Source organism: Bombina bombina, chromosome 5 (assembly GCF_027579735.1).
Source record: "Bombina bombina isolate aBomBom1 chromosome 5, aBomBom1.pri, whole genome shotgun sequence".
NCBI lineage: Eukaryota > Metazoa > Chordata > Amphibia > Anura > Bombinatoridae > Bombina > Bombina bombina.
This window is the reverse complement of record NC_069503.1, coordinates 600292835-600310358: the sequence shown is the minus strand read 5'-3', so window position 1 is coordinate 600310358 and position 17524 is coordinate 600292835. Positions and strand designations below refer to the sequence as shown.

At 41.2% G+C, this 17524-nt stretch overlaps 1 protein-coding gene across 1 annotated transcript in view; it reads right to left on the bottom strand.

Moving 5' to 3' along the window:
* The window catches only part of CUL1 (cullin 1), a 275965-nt gene that overhangs the window by 144124 nt on the left and 114317 nt on the right, over nt 1-17524 (bottom strand). The window contains exon 8 of the mRNA XM_053715813.1: nt 8317-8479. Coding sequence (XP_053571788.1) covers nt 8317-8479 — 163 coding nt within the window. The remainder of the gene's footprint in view (nt 1-8316; nt 8480-17524) is intronic.

The following is a 17524-nucleotide window of genomic DNA, read 5'->3' as shown; positions in this document are numbered from 1 at the left end:
CTAGCAATTAATTTTTAAATGTCAAATTAGGTTTATTTATATGAAGCAATAAAACATAAATAAGCACCTAAAACCCTCAGCTCTGCTGAGGTCTTAACCCTCCAGAAGCTGCTATAACACTAGCACAGAAAACCGGACACACCCGGTAGCAAAATACACCTTGTTACCGGAACAGCCCAAAACCACTTGCAACTGGAGACAGAGGAAACGGCAACCTCCACACTCGCCGCGGCAAACTCCGATCTGAACATAGAAGCTGAAAACCGGAAGTGCCGAGGAGAGGTCCCATGACCATAATTTTTTTTTTTTTAAATTGCACCAAACAAAAACGGCACAAAAACTGACAGCAGCACAGAAAAAGTGATTAGGCCAAATAAGCTGAGCTGAAAAGTGATTGCAACAAGTTAAAACCTGTCAAACACTTCATACACTCCATCTCTGAGCCCCAATAAAATATGATGCCTCTTCGCATATAAGCAGTGCCCCTAAAACAGATCCAATTCCTTTTACAAGGATTTAACCCCTATAGTGCCGGTACCTTCTAACCTAGAAGGGAAAGCACTTACCTGTGGATCCTGCTCGGTCAGGCAGGAGCTGTTTTCTGAGGTGTTGCAGCTTCTCCATTTCTACCAGGGACCTATAGAAAAGAAAGAACAGAGTAACCAACCGTGGCTTTCTATAATAGGGATAGCAATAATGTTAGAAGCTTAAGCAGGGACCACCTCGCCGTCTTCTAACTGCTAATAGCCACCATTACTCTTACTAAAGCGATTGACATGGACACAGCATAGCCCCAATCCCATAAAAGGATTAAAATAAATCTTCAGACACCATCTTCGCCATCCTCCAGTGATCAAGGCAAAGAAAATGACTGGGGGTTATGGGTAAGGGAAGTGATCTCTGCTGGGGTGCTCTTTGCCACCTCCTGCTGGCCAGGAGTGAATATCGCACTAGTAATTAGAATGTTTTGTGGACTCTCCATGCCATAGGAAAGAAATGTACAAACGCTCCCTGCCAAAGGCATTTTTAACAACAAAACCTCTAAGAAGAAGTTGAGCATCCAAGACTGTAAAGGTTCCAAAAGGAACCAGATACAACAAAAAACCCCAGAAAAGATAGGACTGAGAAAAAGTCGAATTCTAACCAGCCTGAAAAAAAAAGGTCCAGATACCTGGAAATTTAGGCATACAGTCGAAAACAACCCAGGAAGAGATAAACTCAGTCCCATTTGGAAAGTTGGTCCATATACAAACTTCCTGCATGGCAAGGAGGAACAATTATCATGCAGCTATCAGCCCAAAATATGATTTGACATTCAAATCATAGAATACATTTTTCCACTTACATTTGTTTCCTTTGACAGTAGTTTTTTAAATACATACAAATGTTTGAAATGGTACACAATTTTCAATGTAATATTTGATTCAAGGAAAAACAAGCAATATAATAAAATTAAATATACAAGAATATTTAAATATTACTTTGGAAGGTCATACTTAAAAAAAAAATTACATTGAAAGTTGCATCCAAAACAGAAACATGATCATTTTTGATTTAAAGGGACACTCAAGTCAAAATTAAATTTTCAGGATTCGGATAGAGCACACAATTTTAAATCAACTTTCTAATATACTGTACTTCCATTAACAAAATGTGCACAGTCTTTATATTTACTCCTACTGAGCATGTGCAAGAATTCCCAGCATATATGCATTTGTAATTGGCTGGCTAATGGCTGTCACATGATAGAGGAGTGGAAATAGAACCTTGGGAGGGTGTGACCCAGTAAAAAAACAGAATTTATGCTTACCTGATAAATTACTTTCTCTTGTGGTATATCCAGTCCACGGATTCATCCTTTACTTGTGGGATATTCTCCTTCCTAACAGGAAGTGGCAAAGAGAGCACACAGCAGAGCTTTCCATATAGCTCCCCCTCTAGCTCCACCCCCCAGTCATTCGACCGGAGGTTAGGAGAAAAAAGGAGAAACCATAGGGTGCAGTGGTGACTGTAGTTTAAATAAAAAATTTACCTGACTGATAGCCAGGGCGGGCCGTGGACTGGATACACCACAAGAGAAAGTAATTTATCAGGTAAGCATAAATTCTGTTTTCTCTTGTAAGGTGTATCCAGTCCACGGATTCATCCTTTACTTGTGGGATACCAATACCAAAGCTTTAGGACACGGATTAAGGGAGGGAACAAGACAGGTACCTTAAACAGAAGGCACCACTGCTTGTAAAACCTCTCTCCCAAAAATAGCCTCCGAAGAAGCAAAAGTATCGAATTTTTAAAATTTGGAAAAAATATGTAGCGAAGACCAAGTCGCCGCCTTACAAATCTGTTCAACAGAAGCCTCATTTTTAAAAGCCCATGTGGAAGCCACTGCTCTGGTAGAATGAGCAGTAATTGTTTCAGGAGGCTGCTGGACAGCAGTCTCATAGGCCAAACGGATGATGCTTTTCAGCCAAAAAAAAAAAAAAAAAGAAAGAAAGAGGTAGCGGTCGCCTTCTGACCTCTCCTCTTACCAGAATAGATAACAAACAAAGAAGCCGTTTGTCTGAAATCCTTAGTTGCTTGTAAATAAAACTTTAAAGCACAAACCACATCAAGATTGTGTAACAGACGTTCCTTCTTCGACGAAGGATTAGGACACAGAGAAGGAACAACAATTTCCTGGTTAATATTCTTATTAGACACAACTTTAGGAAGAAAACCTGGTTTGGTACGCAAAACTACCTTATCTGCATGGAACACCAGGTAAGGTGAATCACACTGCAAAGCAGATAACTCTGAAACTCTTCGAGCAGAAGAGATAGCTACCAAAAACAAAACTTTCCAAGATAACAGTTTAATATCTATGGAATGTAAAGGTTCAAACGGAACCCCTTGCAGAACTGAAAGAACTAAATTCAGACTCCACGGCGGAGCAACAGGTCTATAAACAGGCTTGATTCTGACTAAAGCCTGACTAAACGCTTGAACGTCTGGTACCTCTGCCAGACGTTTGTGTAAAAGAATAGACAAAACAGATATCTGTCCTTTTAAGGAACTAGCTGATAATCCTTTCTCCAATCCTTCTTGGAGAAATGCCAAAATCCTGGGAATCCTAACCTTACTCCATGAGTAACCCTTAGATTCGCACCAAAAAAGATATTTCCGCCAAATCTTATGGTAGATTATCCTGGTGACAGGCTTTCTAGCCTGAATCAGGGTATCAATAACCGACTCGGAGAAACCACGCTTTGATAGGATTAGGCGTTTAATCTCCAAGCAGTCAGACGTAGAGAAATTAGATTTGGATGTTTGAAAGGACCCTGTATTAGAAGGTCCTGCCTCATTGGCAGTGTCCATGTTGGTACAGATGACATGTCCACTAGGTCTGTATACCAAGTCCTGCGTGGCCACGCAGGCGCTATTAGAATCACCAAAGCCCTCTCCTGCTTGATTCTGGCAACCAGACGAGGGAGGAGAGGAAACGGTGGAAAAACATAGGCCAGATTGAAGGACCAAGGCGCTGCTAGAGCATCTATCAGCACCGCCTGGGGATCCCGGGACCTGGACCCGTAAAGAGGAAGCTTGGAGTTCTGACGGGACGCCATTAGATCCAATTCTGGAGTGCCCCATAGCCGAGTCAGCTGGGCAAATACCTCCGGGTGGAGTTCCCACTCCCCCGGGTGAAAAGTCTGACGACTTAGAAAATCCGCCTCCCAGTTGTCTACTCCTGGGATGTGAACTGCTGAGAGGTGGCAAGAGTGATCCTCCACCCACCTGATTATTTTGGTTACTTCCATCATTGCTAAGGAACTCCTTGTTCCCCCTTGATGATTGACATAAGCTACAGTTGTGATGTTGTCCGACTGAAATCTGATGAATTTGGCCGCTGCTAGCTGAGGCCATGCCTGAAGCGCATTGAATATCGCCCTCAGTTCCAGAATGTTTATCGGGAGAAGAGCTTCTTCCCAAGACCATAAGCCCTGAGCTTTCATGGAGTCCCAGACTGCACCCCAGCCCAACAGACTGGCGTCGGTCGTTACGATGATCCACTCTGGTCTGCGGAAACACATTCCCTGAGACAGGTGATCTAGAGACAACCACCAGAGAAGAGAATCTCTGGTCCCCTGGTCCAACTGTATTTGAGGAGACAAATCTGCATAATCCCCATTCCACTGTTTGAGCATGCATAGTTGCAGTGGTCTGAGGTGTATCCTTGCAAAAGGGACTATGTCCATTGCCGCTACCATTAGTCCGATTGTCTCCATACACTGAGCTACAGATGGCCGAGGAATGGAATGAAGAGCTCGGCAAGTAGTTAAGAGTTTTAACTTTCTGACCTCCGTCTGAAATATTTCCATTTCTACCGAGTCTATTAGTGTTCCTAGAAAGGGAACTCTTGTGAAGGGGGAGAGAGAACTCTTTTTGATGTTCACCTTCCACCCGTGAGACCTCAGAAAGGCCACTACAATTTCCGTGTGAGACTTGGCTCTTTGGAAAGTCGACGCCTGAATTAAGATGTCGTCTAGATAAGGCGCCACTGCTATGTCCCGCGGTCTTAGAACCGCCAGGAGGGACCCTAGCACCTTTGTGAAAATTCTGGGAGCAGTGGCCAACCCGAAGGGAAGAGCCACAAACTGATAATGCTTGTCCAGAAAGGCGAACCTGAGAAACTGGTGATGATCTTTGTGGATAGGAATGTGCAGATACGCATCCTTTAGATCCACGGTAGTCCTATATTGACCCTCCTGGATCATTGGTAAGATTGTCCGAATGGTCTCCATCTTGAATGATGGGACTCTGAGGAATTTGTTTAGAATTTTGAGATCCAGGATTGGTCTGAAAGTTCCTTCTTTTTTGGGAACCACAAACAGGTTTGAGTAAAAACCCAGCCCTTGTTCCACGATTGGAACTGGGTAGATCACTCCCATTGTATGTAGGTCTTCTACACAGCGTAAGAACGCCTCTTTCTTTGTCTGGTCTGAAGACAAACGAGAAATGTGGAACCTTCCCCTTGGATGGGTGTCCTTGAAATCTAGAAGATATCCCTGGGATACAATCTCTAAGGCCCAAGGATCGTGTACGTCTCTTGCCCAGGCCTGAGCGAAGAGAGAGAGTCTGCCCCCTACTAGATCCGGTCCCGGATCGGGGGCTACCCCTTCATGCTGTCTTGGAAGCAGCTGCAGGCTTCTTGGCCTGTTTACCCTTGTTCCAGCCCTGGTAAGGTTTCCAGGCTGCTTTGGGTTGTGAAGTGTTACCCTCTTGCTTTGTAGCAGGGGAGGATGAAGCGAGACCGCTCCTGAAATTCCGAAAGGAACAAAAATTATTTTGTTTGTTCTTTGTCTTAAAGGACATGTCCTGAGGGAGAGCATGGCCTTTTCCCCCCAGTGATTTGAGATAATCTCTTTCAATTCAGGCCCGAAAAGGGTCTTACCTTGAAAGGGATGTTCAATAGTTTGGATTTTGACGACACATCGGCCGACCAGGACTTTAGCCACAGCGCCCTGCGCGCCAAAATGGCGAAACCTGAATTCTTTGCCGCTAACTTAGCCAGTTGGAAAGCGGCATCTGTGATAAAAGAATTAGCCAGCTTAAGAGCCTTAATTCTGTCCATAATGTCCTCATATGAGGTCTTCGTCTGGAGCGCATCTTCCAGCGCCTCGAACCAGAAAGCAGCTGCAGTAGTTACAGGAACAATGCACGCTATAGGTTGGAGAAGAAAACCTTGCTGAACAAAAATTTTCTTAAGTAAACCCTTTAATTTTTTATCCATAGGGTCTTTAAAAGCACAACCGTCCTCAATTGGTATGGTTGTGCGTTTAGCAAGTGAAGAAACAGCCCCCTCCACCTTAGGGACCGTCTGCCACGAGCCTGCGTGGTGTCAGATATGGGGAACATCTTCTTAAAAACAGGAGGGGGAACAAACGGAATACCTAGTCTATCCCACTCCCTAGTTACTATATCCGCAATCCTCTTAGGGACCGGGAACACATCAGTGTAAACAGGAACTTTTAGGTACTTGTCCATTTTACACAATTTCTCTGGAACCACCAAAGGGTCACAGTCATCCAGAGTAACTAATACCTCCCTGAGCAATAAGCGGAGGTGTTCTAGTTTAAATTTAAAAGCCAACGTATCTGAGTCTGTCTGAGGAGCAACCTTTCCCGAATCGAAAATTTCTCCCTCAGACAGCACATCCCTCGCCCCCATTTCAGAGCGTTGTGAGTGTATATCTGATACGGCTACTAAAGCGTCAGAATGCTCATAATCTGTTCTTAAAACAGAGCTATCACGCTTTACAGGTAACACGGGCAGCTTAGATAAAAATGCTGAGAGGGTATTATCCATAACTGCCGCCAAATCTTGTAAGGTAAAAGATTTAGACGCGCTAGAGGTGCTAGGCGTCGCTTGAGCGGGCGTAACTGGTTGGGACACTTGGGGAGAGGTCAACGGGCTAACCTCATTACCTTCTGTCTGAGAATCATCTTGGGCCACATTTTTAAGTGCAACAATATGGTCTTTAAAGTGTATAGACATATCAGTACAAGTGGGACACATTTTGAGAGGGGGTTCCACCATGGCTTCTAAACACATTGAACAAGGATTTTCCCTGGTGTCAGACATGTTTAACAGACTAGTAGTAAGACAAACAGGCTTAGAAAACACTTTAATCAAGCAAAAACACACTTTGCAAAAAAAAGTTACTGTGCCTTTAAGAAATAAAAAAGGCACACAATTTTCCAAAACAGTGAAAAATGCACCAAACTTTCTGAAATTTTCACAGTATGTACCTAAAGCAGTGGTAAGATTGCACAACTAGCAAAAAAGTTGATTAACCCCTTAATGCCCAAACCGGATCAATAGCAAGCTAACAGACCTGTTAAAACAACTTTAGCACCTTGCCACAGCTCTGCTGTGGCCCTACCTTCCCTCAGAAGTCAGATTTATGGGGAAAAAGCTTTTTTATGGGTCCTCCACTGTAGCAGGAGCCTCCATATGAACACAGCCTGAAGATCTAGTCCATCTAACTGCGCATCTGAGGCGCGAAATTAGGCCCCTCCCACCTTACTCCAGTGCTGTGAGGCCTAAAGAAACCCTTATAAAAGAGTTATAAGATTAGCCATGTGGGTAATAACCCCTGAAAGAAACCCAAAGGGACCTTTAAAGTGACTCAAAAACGATGTTTATAAGTAAAAACCGTTTGCCATAAAAAAGTGTCAACTTGCCATAAAATAGTGTCAACCAGCATAAATTAGCCCTGTTATGTAAGCTTGAAATTCCATACTTAGTCTCTGAATAAAACTTACCCTTCCCTCATTGGGATCTTATCAGTCCTTTTCTAGCATTACCACAGTCTTGTCTAGAAATAAGTGACTGAACATACCTTATTGCAGCCTAACCTGCAAACCGTTCCCCCCAACTGAAGTTCTTGTACTCCTCAGTCCTGTGTGGGAACAGCAGTGGATTTTAGTTACAACATGCTAAAATCATCTTCCTCTCTGCAGAAATCTTCATCTCTTTTCTGCTGGAGAGTAAATAGTACACACCGGTACCATTTAAAATAACAAACTTTTGCTTGTAGAACAAAAAAACTACAAATCTAACACCACATCTCTTTACCCTCCCGAGAGGGACCCTATTGCTTAGAGCCGGCAAAGAGAATGACTGGGGGGTGGAGCTAGAGGGGGAGCTATATGGACAGCTCTGCTGTGTGCTCTCTTTGCCACTTCCTGTTAGGAAGGAGAATATCCCACAAGTAAAGGATGAATCCATGGACTGGATACACCTTACAAGAGAAAAAGCATCTCACTACGTGTGTTGGTCCTGACCCTTAGGGCTCGATTAATCAAGCTACGACGGACAGGGGCGTACATATACGCCCTTGTCAGCCGCAGCTCACCGCTGGCGGAACTCAGCATTGCACAAGAACAATATTTTGTGCTCTTGTGCAACACCACCCCCTGCCCGCGCACAGCCAATCACGCTCGGGCAGGAGTTGTCAATCTCCCTGGTCGGACGAGATTGAAATTCTCCACCTAAGAGGTGGAGAAGAGTTAAGGAAGCAGCGGTCTGATGACCGCTGCTTGATAAATACGGACTGCAGGTCCTCTTGTGAGAACCTGCAGTCGTAGACCCCTTAGTTTAAGATAGATGGACAGATAAACTACAGGAGGAAAACACACCTCACTTCTGATGTATATTTACACACCTGAACATATCTTCCATTTCTTTTTCCTGCATACGTGAAATACTATAGCACATTCTAGTTAAGTACACAAAAAACATACATTTTTCAAGAACTGAATGCTAATCTTAAGATACCTTCATTTTTGTCCGCATCTAGTAAATTTTGAAACTCTGTGTGGAAAATTTCTAGGTGTTTTTCAATGAGCACTTGTTCACATTTCCGAGCCAGCTCATCCTGTGTGCTCTCGTGTAAATATACTTGTACTCTGCGCTGCTCCTCCAAAAGCCTTGCTTCTGCCTAGAGTAAAAAAAAAAACTAACATAAATAAACCAATCCTTCAGCAGAATGACATTCAATAAAATCCTAAGAACACCAACACTGGGTGTGGAAGCAAAGTCATGAAGAATATAATATTTGTCAGATGCCAAGCAAACCTTTTGGCATATATATAAATTTATTTTTGTTTTGTTTTTTACTTATAATAAATTCCCTCGAACAATGGCCTGCATCTTATATGCCAAACATGATTAATATAATTAATATTTCTTTCTTATCTGTACAACAAGAGACAGCTTTATAGTAAAAGTGTAAGTGCTTTTAAAAAGAAATCTAGTTAAACACAAACTGGGGTTAAACAGACTGCACCATGGAAGCAGTACATTCACACTCCTGAACAGGAGAGGTCAATGAACCCATCAGGAGAGGCAAACATGTCTTTCAATCACCAGCCACTTCCACTGCAGGAGTGGCAATGCACTCTACCCAGGTTTTAACTCTGATTATGTATTTAACACCCCTGCATGGGTTTTGCACATAACATGAACATTAAGTTGGTTTAAAAACTGAATGAAAGAGCATGCGCATTTATTTTTTAATTTATATTTTTTATTGAGGTATAATGACAAAATAGACAAAATGCAAAAAACAATAATTACAAGCTTGTGCAATTACATGTACATACAATGATGCTAAAGCAAGCAACGCTCTCTCATATGAAGTTCAGAAAGCAAATGGTGAGAACTTAGCATTGCGTCCGAGGAGCTCTTCAGAAAAAAAAGACATATTGCAAAACAATTACAAGCCTGTATAGTTACATGTGCAAGCAATAACACTGAAGAAAGCAACGCCGTTTTGTATGAAGTACAGAAAGCAAAAGGTGAGAGCTTAGCATTATGCCTAAATAGCGCTTTAAAAAACAAAAGTTAATATTCCTCTATTTTTACCTACTGAAACAGTAAGAGGCCACCCCTGGACCCTCCCATACACACCAAAAGTATAATTTACTAGAAGGATTTTGTGCAAGAAATAGGTCACTCATGGACCTTAGTTTTATTGTTTATCCCATCATACAATACCACTTTCAGTAGAGTAGTATCTTATCAGGGCTTTAAAAACATAAATTATGCTAACCAGATAATTTCCTTTCCTTCTGTATGAGGAGAGTCCACGGCTTCATTCATTACTTGTGGGAAAACAGAACCTGGCCACCAGGAGGAGGCAAAGACACGCAGCTAAAGGCTTAAATACCTCTCCCACTTCCCTCACATCCCAGTAATTCTGCCAAGGGAACAAGGAACAGTAGGAGAAATATCACGGTATAAAGGGTGCCAGAAGAACAAAATTTAGGTCTGCACAATGGAGAAAAAACGGGCAGGGGGCCGTGGACTCTCATACAGAAGGAAAGGAAATTATCTGGTTAGCATAATTTATGTTTTTAAAGCCCTGATAAGATACTACTCTCCTGAAAGATACTACTCTCCTCTTAGCTAAAATTACTTTATCAAGGCATGTGGAACATAATTGGGTATGCGGATACAACGTAGCCTCCTCACAATACAAACAGGTATAAGATTTAGGTAAAGAGGGAGTACCCTCCATCGTATCAGAGTCCTCCATAGCTTGCGCTTGTAAAATGGACTACAGAAAAAGATAAGTGGCACCTTTATACCCCAATGGCTGGGGCACTCACCTCCTCCTATGACCCAGGCCCCACAGAGACACCGCTCCGTTTCCGGTAAACCGCACGGTCAGGAACAGAGGAAATCAGGGTGACCACACCCGGTCACGTGGTGCGTCATGCAGGACCACCCCTGCTACAGGAAAAAGGCGTGCCAAACCTAACAGGTTGCGCAGCTAACCAAAATAAAAGTAAAAACCTGTACGTTCCAACATCTGCCTGAGACTCATCTCACACATGTTACAGCATAAAACATAATAAAGAAAATTATGCGATAAATACCCCCTGTTCAATAATCCCCTTCCGGAGATATTAACGCTCTATTCCATACAGATAAAAGAAGTCACACTGTGCCCCTGTCTTCTTGCGTTATCATATGTGCATATAAATGAAACGATCTTACCAGAATCTCTGCTGTGGAACAGGCACACAGCCTCTCAAGTTTGACAGTCTTGTAGCATCGCACCTGACATGGACTTGAGTGATAGAAGCAGGCAGTGAAACTCGTCAACACGGATTGCTTAGGAGCTGTTAATACGAGTCTGGATGGGTTTGCAGAAAGACTCTCCCTGCATCTCCAGACTCTAACATTCGTCAATACTCTCACTGAGAGGCTGACAAGACTACTTAAAACTCCAGTCCCATTCCGAAGGATACTACCCTCCATAAGGAACTACTCCGTATCTTCTGACACTTCTCTGCCTGCGACGAAAGGCAAAGAATGACTGGGATATAAGGGAAGTGGGGGAGGTATTTAAGCCTTTGGCTGGGGTGTCTTTGCCTCCTCCTGGTGGTCAGGTTCTGTATTCCCACAAGTAATGAAGCCGTGGACTCTCCTCATATTATGGAAAAGGGGAGAATTTGTGTCATTAAATAATAGAATCGAACTATGATAAAAATATTAACACCTAATGGCAAACTAGAGAACAGTAATCATCTTTAGATCTCTCGATCCTCTTTAGTATTGAGTTGGCCTACTATACAAATCCTAATAGAAATTTTAGGGTAGAATGTATGTCATGTCACTTAAAACACCAACTGTATAAGTTGTATATAGGGAACTATAGTATCATTGGGATGAATATTAAATAGCTCTATGCCACCCAGAATAGAACTGCCACTCAGGGGCTAAATGGTAAACTAAGATATTTTTAAAAACCTCGTCACTTAGTATAACTAAAAGAATTTGTGAAATAAAGGTTAGATCTCTGTAAGCTCCACCAAAGCAGTTAAAGGGATAGGAAAGTCAAAATTTAATTTACACGATTCAGATAGAGCATGTAATGTAAAAACACTTTTAAATTCACTTCTATTTTTAAATGTGCTTTGTTCTCTTGGTATCCATTGTTGAAAAAGAATACGCACATATCCTACACTAATAGGAGCTGCTGCTAATTGGTGCCTGCACACATTTATCTTTTGTGATTGACTCACTAGATGTGTTCAGCTGCCAGCAGTGCAATGCTGTTCCTTTAGCAAAGGATAAGAGAACGAAGCAAATTTGAAAGTTGTTTAAAATTGTATGTTCTATTCAAATCATGAAAGAAAATTTTGGGGTTTCCTGACTCTAACTTTACCAAAAGTTAAGAGCAATTGAAATAGCGTTGGAGCATTACCTTAGAATAATAATGTGAGCTTACTCCCATATTATGTAGATAGACATGACAATAAGTTGGGGTTTATGGTATGACTATGCTGCCATATTAGGGAATCAGATAGTTGTCTGAACCGGCATCAAACATGAGGTTCTCATACTACCAGGCAACAACTGATCCGACAATGAAATCTTGGTTATCTGGTATCATTGTGCCTGTACTAAGCGGTCGACTAAGAACATATTCAATCCATCATGAAACATGAAAATACATAGGCAATAGTTAGTACTATGGCTTTCTTCATATGTTTTTATTAGTAGTAGTATCTACAGCTAGCCTATATAGAGAATATGACTGAGATCATTATCTGTGCAATAGAAAAAATCAAGTAAACTGACAACTTTTATCTTAGAATGACCTTAAAACAGTATAAACCTACAAACTCGCAGTCCATATAGACCATCAGGTTGACAAATAAAAACAAATCTGCTTCTCTGAATTGCTCTTCATGAAACTGGGGACATATGGAAACTAAAGTCACCCTATCCCTTTCTTCCAGTATTTGTATAGTTCACTAAGCTATCAGCCAATTCCGATTTCAGGACGAAGCCATACGAGCCCACCTTGTGCCTTTCAGCAGCAACTGTAGCAAAGCTCAACATAAATACATGCGATACCCAGGACATACTTGAAAACGAGAGAAATCTCAATGTATCCTTCCTGGTAAGATATTTTATATAAGTACCGGGCCACAGCCCCCTCCCAGACATATCCGTAAAAGCTTGACTCTTTTGAATAATGGGGTAAATCAACTTCCAATTCCGCAAGATGCTGAGGCCCCCCTCAGGAGGAGTTGGCAGAACTAGCCCAGGGGGTACCAGACAACCCAGTCTTCCTCTTTACCACTGCAAGGTTATAATAGATACCTCCAGCTGTCATCAATCGTGAGGGATGATAGGCAACAGGTAAATCCCTAACCTGCATCAGGGCCAGTTTCGCCAGGCACCAGCCACACTCAGACTGTCCATTTCATGATAAAGTAGACTATGGCAGTGCGAACACTACTATAGGACTCCTCCGCCTCTCAAGCTTGGTTCTTGGTCTTAACAAATAGGTACTGTCCCTCATTCAATTGCGATTCTGTCTGCAGATCCATTACAGCCACATCCTCTAGCGAATCACACAGCAGTGAAACTCCTTTTAGATCCGCAGTAAGTCCCACATCATACTCCCCCATATCTACAGGTGCAATGAGAAATAAGAGACCGTCTATTCTCTTAAACATCTTATTTTCAAACTCTTTCAAGAGGTCTTGAATAACTAAATAGATTCCCTCCTCTTGTGTATTCATGTTAAAACTATAAAGTAAAACAGTCCAAAAAAACATGTCCTTATCTCTGAATCGGCAGTACAATTTAACAGTCTATATGTGACTGTTGTATCCGGGTCACGGAGGGGACTGGGTGTCAAGGTCTCCCAAGAAAGCAGCATGCAACCAGTTTTAAGTCAGATGTGTGCCAAATACGATCATATATAAAAAAAATATTTTTTTTCACAAACTTTGTAAGTAATTTCAGTGAGAAACTGGTGCAGACATAAGCCAAATGGTTGTAAAAGCTTCCCTAAAATCCGCTTTGAAATAGCAGAAACGTTTGAGCTTGTCATTGGTTTTGATAATTAGAAGGTCATTAATTGCAGCTGTAAATCACAGTTCTGAAAGGGAATTTTTAGATACTTTCAGTCAAAGGGTTAATAAGCTTTATTGTTATTAAGTAACTGCAAACCAAGGTATTGATCTAGGCCCACTTTGGTATATTTCATGTAAACTTAAAAAAAAAAAATTACTTAAGAAACTTTCTCACTGATATTATTTACACAAAACATGTGTAGTGATAATTCAAATGATTTTAAAATCTTTTGTTCAGAAATAGTAGATATGTATGGGCTTGTCATTTGTTTTAATAACTAGAAGTTCTGAAAGATTTTCTAAAAGGGATTTTTTACCAGTATTTTAAAACTATGTTAAATTTCAAAATGGTCATTACGCACAGACCAGGTATCGAAGGGCATGAAACAGCGATGAAGCTGATCTGTACAATTTTTTTTAAACCAAATTTTGGATTTCATTGCAGCAAAGCATGGGTTAAATTATTTGGTCTGAAAGGTCTACTTCACCCATGTATTTATTATAATCTATGATTGAAACTTTTTTTCTGCCTCAACAGTTCACCTCTTGCAGAAACTTCCCTGGTACAATCATTGTTTATTGTTGACAGTGTATACAATTTTTTTCTCAACTAATAGATTCTGATTTGCTAGCCTTTAGATTTTTAGAGATTAGCTGTTGTGGCAAACCTTATAATATTTTTCTTACTGTTCCACTGTGTCATAACAGTATAATATTTTAAAAAGAATGGAATGCTGGTGTAATAGACATACAGACGTACCCATAGCCCATTGGTTTTCAAACCTGTCCTAAGTCCTCCCTAACAGGCAAGATTTTTGGGATATCTGCAAAATAATCAGCAGATTAGTAAACATGGTTATTAACCTGCTCTCAACCAAGGTGAAAACCCTGCTATAGACTAATAAAGGCTGAACAAGGTCCCAGATAATTTTCTCACTTATACGTAGGTCAGGTGGACAACCAGGTGAATCCATTTTACAAATTTTCATTCACAAATCCTGACATTGTTGATGTATCCTGTGACACTCAAACGTTTTATAAAATTGAATCTCAAACGTTATTTTGAATGGATATATTGTTTAAAAAACATAATTTATGTAAGAACTTACCTGATAAATTAATTTATTTCATATTGGCAAGAGTCCATTAGCTAGTGACGTATGGGATATACAATCCTACCAGGAGGGGCAAAGTTTCCCAAACCTCAAAATGCCTATAAATACACCCCTCACCACACCCACAATTCAGTTTAACAAATAGCCAAGGAGTAAAAAGCATCAACAAAGACATTTGGAAATAATTGTGCTTTATACAAAAAATCATAACCTCCACAAAAAGGGTGGGCCTCATGGACTCTTTGGTAAATAGTGTACGCAAAGAAGACCAAGTTGCTGCTTTGCAAATCTGATCAACTGAAGCCTCATTCTTAAAAACCCACTAAGTGGAGACTGATATAGTAGAATGAGCTGTAATTCTCTGAGGCGGGGCTTGAACCGACTCCAACTAAGCTTGATGAATCAAAAGCTTAACCACGAAGCCAAGGAAACAGCAGAAGCCTTCTAACCTTTCCTAGAACCAAAAAATATAACAAATAGACTAGAAGTCTTCCTGAAATCTTTAGTAGCTTCAACATAATATTTCAAAGCTCTTATCACATCCAAAGAATGTAAGGATCTCTCCAAAGAATTCTTAGGATTAGGACACAAGGAAGGGACAACAATTTCTCTATTAATGTTGTTAGAATTCACACCCTTAGGTAAGAATTTAAATGAAGTCCGCAAAACCGCCTTATCCTGATGAAAAATCAGAAAAGGAGATTCACAAGAGAGAGCGGATAATTCAGAAACTCTTCTATCAGAAGAGATGGCCAAAAGAAACAACACTTTCCAAGAAAGTAGTTAATGACCAAAGAATGCATAGGCTCAAACGGAGGAGCCTGTAAAGCCTTCAAAACCAAATTAAGACTCCAAGGAGGAGAGATTGATTTAATGACAGGCTTGATACGAACCAAAGCCTGCACAAAACAGTGAATATCAGGAAGTCTAGCAATCTTTCTGTGAAATAAAACAGAAAGAGCAGAGATTTGTCCTTCAAGGAACTTGCAAACCTTTATCCAAACCATCCTGAAGAAACTGTAAAATTCTAGGAATTCTAAAAGAATGCCAAGAGAATTTATGAGAACACCATCAAAAGTAAGTTTTCCAAACTCAATAATAAATCTTTCTAGAAACAGATTTACAAGCCTGCAACATAATATTAATCACTGAGTCAGAGAAACCTCTACGACTAAGCACTAAGCATTCAATTTCCATACCTTCAAATTTAATGATTTGAGATCCTGATGGGAAAAAACAGACCTTGAGATAGAAGGTCTGGCCTTTATGGAAGTGGCCAAGGTTGGCAACTGGACATCCGTACAAGATCTGCATACCAAAACCTGTGAGGCCATGCTGGAGCTACCAGCAGCACAAACGATTGCTCCATGATGATTTTGGAGATCACTCTTCGAAGAACTAGAGGCGGGAAAATATAAGCAGACTGATAACACCAAGAAAGTGACAATGCATCCACTGCTTCCGCCTGAGGATCCCTGGACCTGGACAGGAATCTGGGAAGTTTTTTGTTTAGATGAGATGCCATCAGATCTATTTCTGGAAGCCCCCACGTATGAACAATTTGAGAAAACACATCTGAGTGGAGAGACCATTCTCCCGGATGTAAAGTCTGACGACTGAAGTAATTTGCTTCCTAATGGTCTATACCTGGGTTATGGACCGCAGAAATTAGATAGGAGCTGGATTCCGCCCAAACAAGTATCCAAGATACTTCTTTCATAACTTGAGGACTGTGAGTCCCACCCTGAAGATTGACATATGCCACAGTTGTGATATTGTCTGTCTGAAAACAAATGAACGGTTCTCTCTTCAACAGAGGCCAAAACTGAAGAGCCCTGAGAATCGCAAGGAGTTTCCAAAATATTGATTGGTAATCTCGCCTCTTGAGATTTCCAAACCCCTTGTGCTGTCAGAGATCCCCAAACAGCTCCCCAACCTGAAAAGACTTGCATCTGTTGTGATCACAGTCCAGGTTGGATGAACCAAAGAGGCCCCTAGAACTATACAATGGTGAACTAACCACCAAGTCAGAGATAGTCAAACAGTGGGATTTAAGGATATTAATTGTGATATCCTTGTATAATCCCTGCACCACTGATTCAGCATACAAAGAGAGGTCTCATATAAAGACGAGCAAATAGAATCACGTCCGATGCTGCAGTCATGAGACCTAAAAACTTCCATGCACATAGCTACTGAAGGGAATAATAGAGACTGAAGGTTCAGACAAGCTGAAACCAATTTAAAAATTGTCTCATCTGTTAGAGACAGAGTCATGGACACTGAATCTATCTGGAAACCTAAAAAGGTGACCCTTGTCTGAGGAATCAAGTCACTTTTTGGTAAATTGATCCTCCAACCATGTCTTTGAAAAAAAACAACAGTAGTTGAATTGTGTGAGATTCTGCAGAACGTAAAGACTGAGCAAGTACCAAGATATCGTCCAAATAAGGAAACACCGCAACACCCCGCTCTCTGATAACAGAGTGCAGGACACCAAGAACCTTTGAAAAGATTCCTAGAGCTGTCGCTAAGCCAAAAAGGAAGAGCAACAAATTGGTAATGGTTGTCTAAAAAAAAGAGAATCTCAGAAATTGAAAACAGTCTAGATGAATCGGAATATGAAGATATGCATCCTGTAAGTCTATTGTGGGCATATAATGCCCTTGCTGAACAAAAAGCAGAAAAGACCTTATAGTCACCATTTTGAAAGTTGGTACTCTTACATATCGATTCAAATTTTTTAGATCCAAAACTGGTCTGAATGAAAACAGAATTTATGTTTACCTGATAAATTTCTTTCTCCAACGGTGTGTCCGGTCCACGGCGTCATCCTTACTTGTGGGATATTCTCTTCCCCAACAGGAAATGGCAAAGAGCCCAGCAAAGCTGGTCACATGATCCCTCCTAGGCTCCGCCTACCCCAGTCATTCGACCGACGTTAAGGAGGAATATTAGCATAGGAGAAACCATATGGTACCGTGGTGA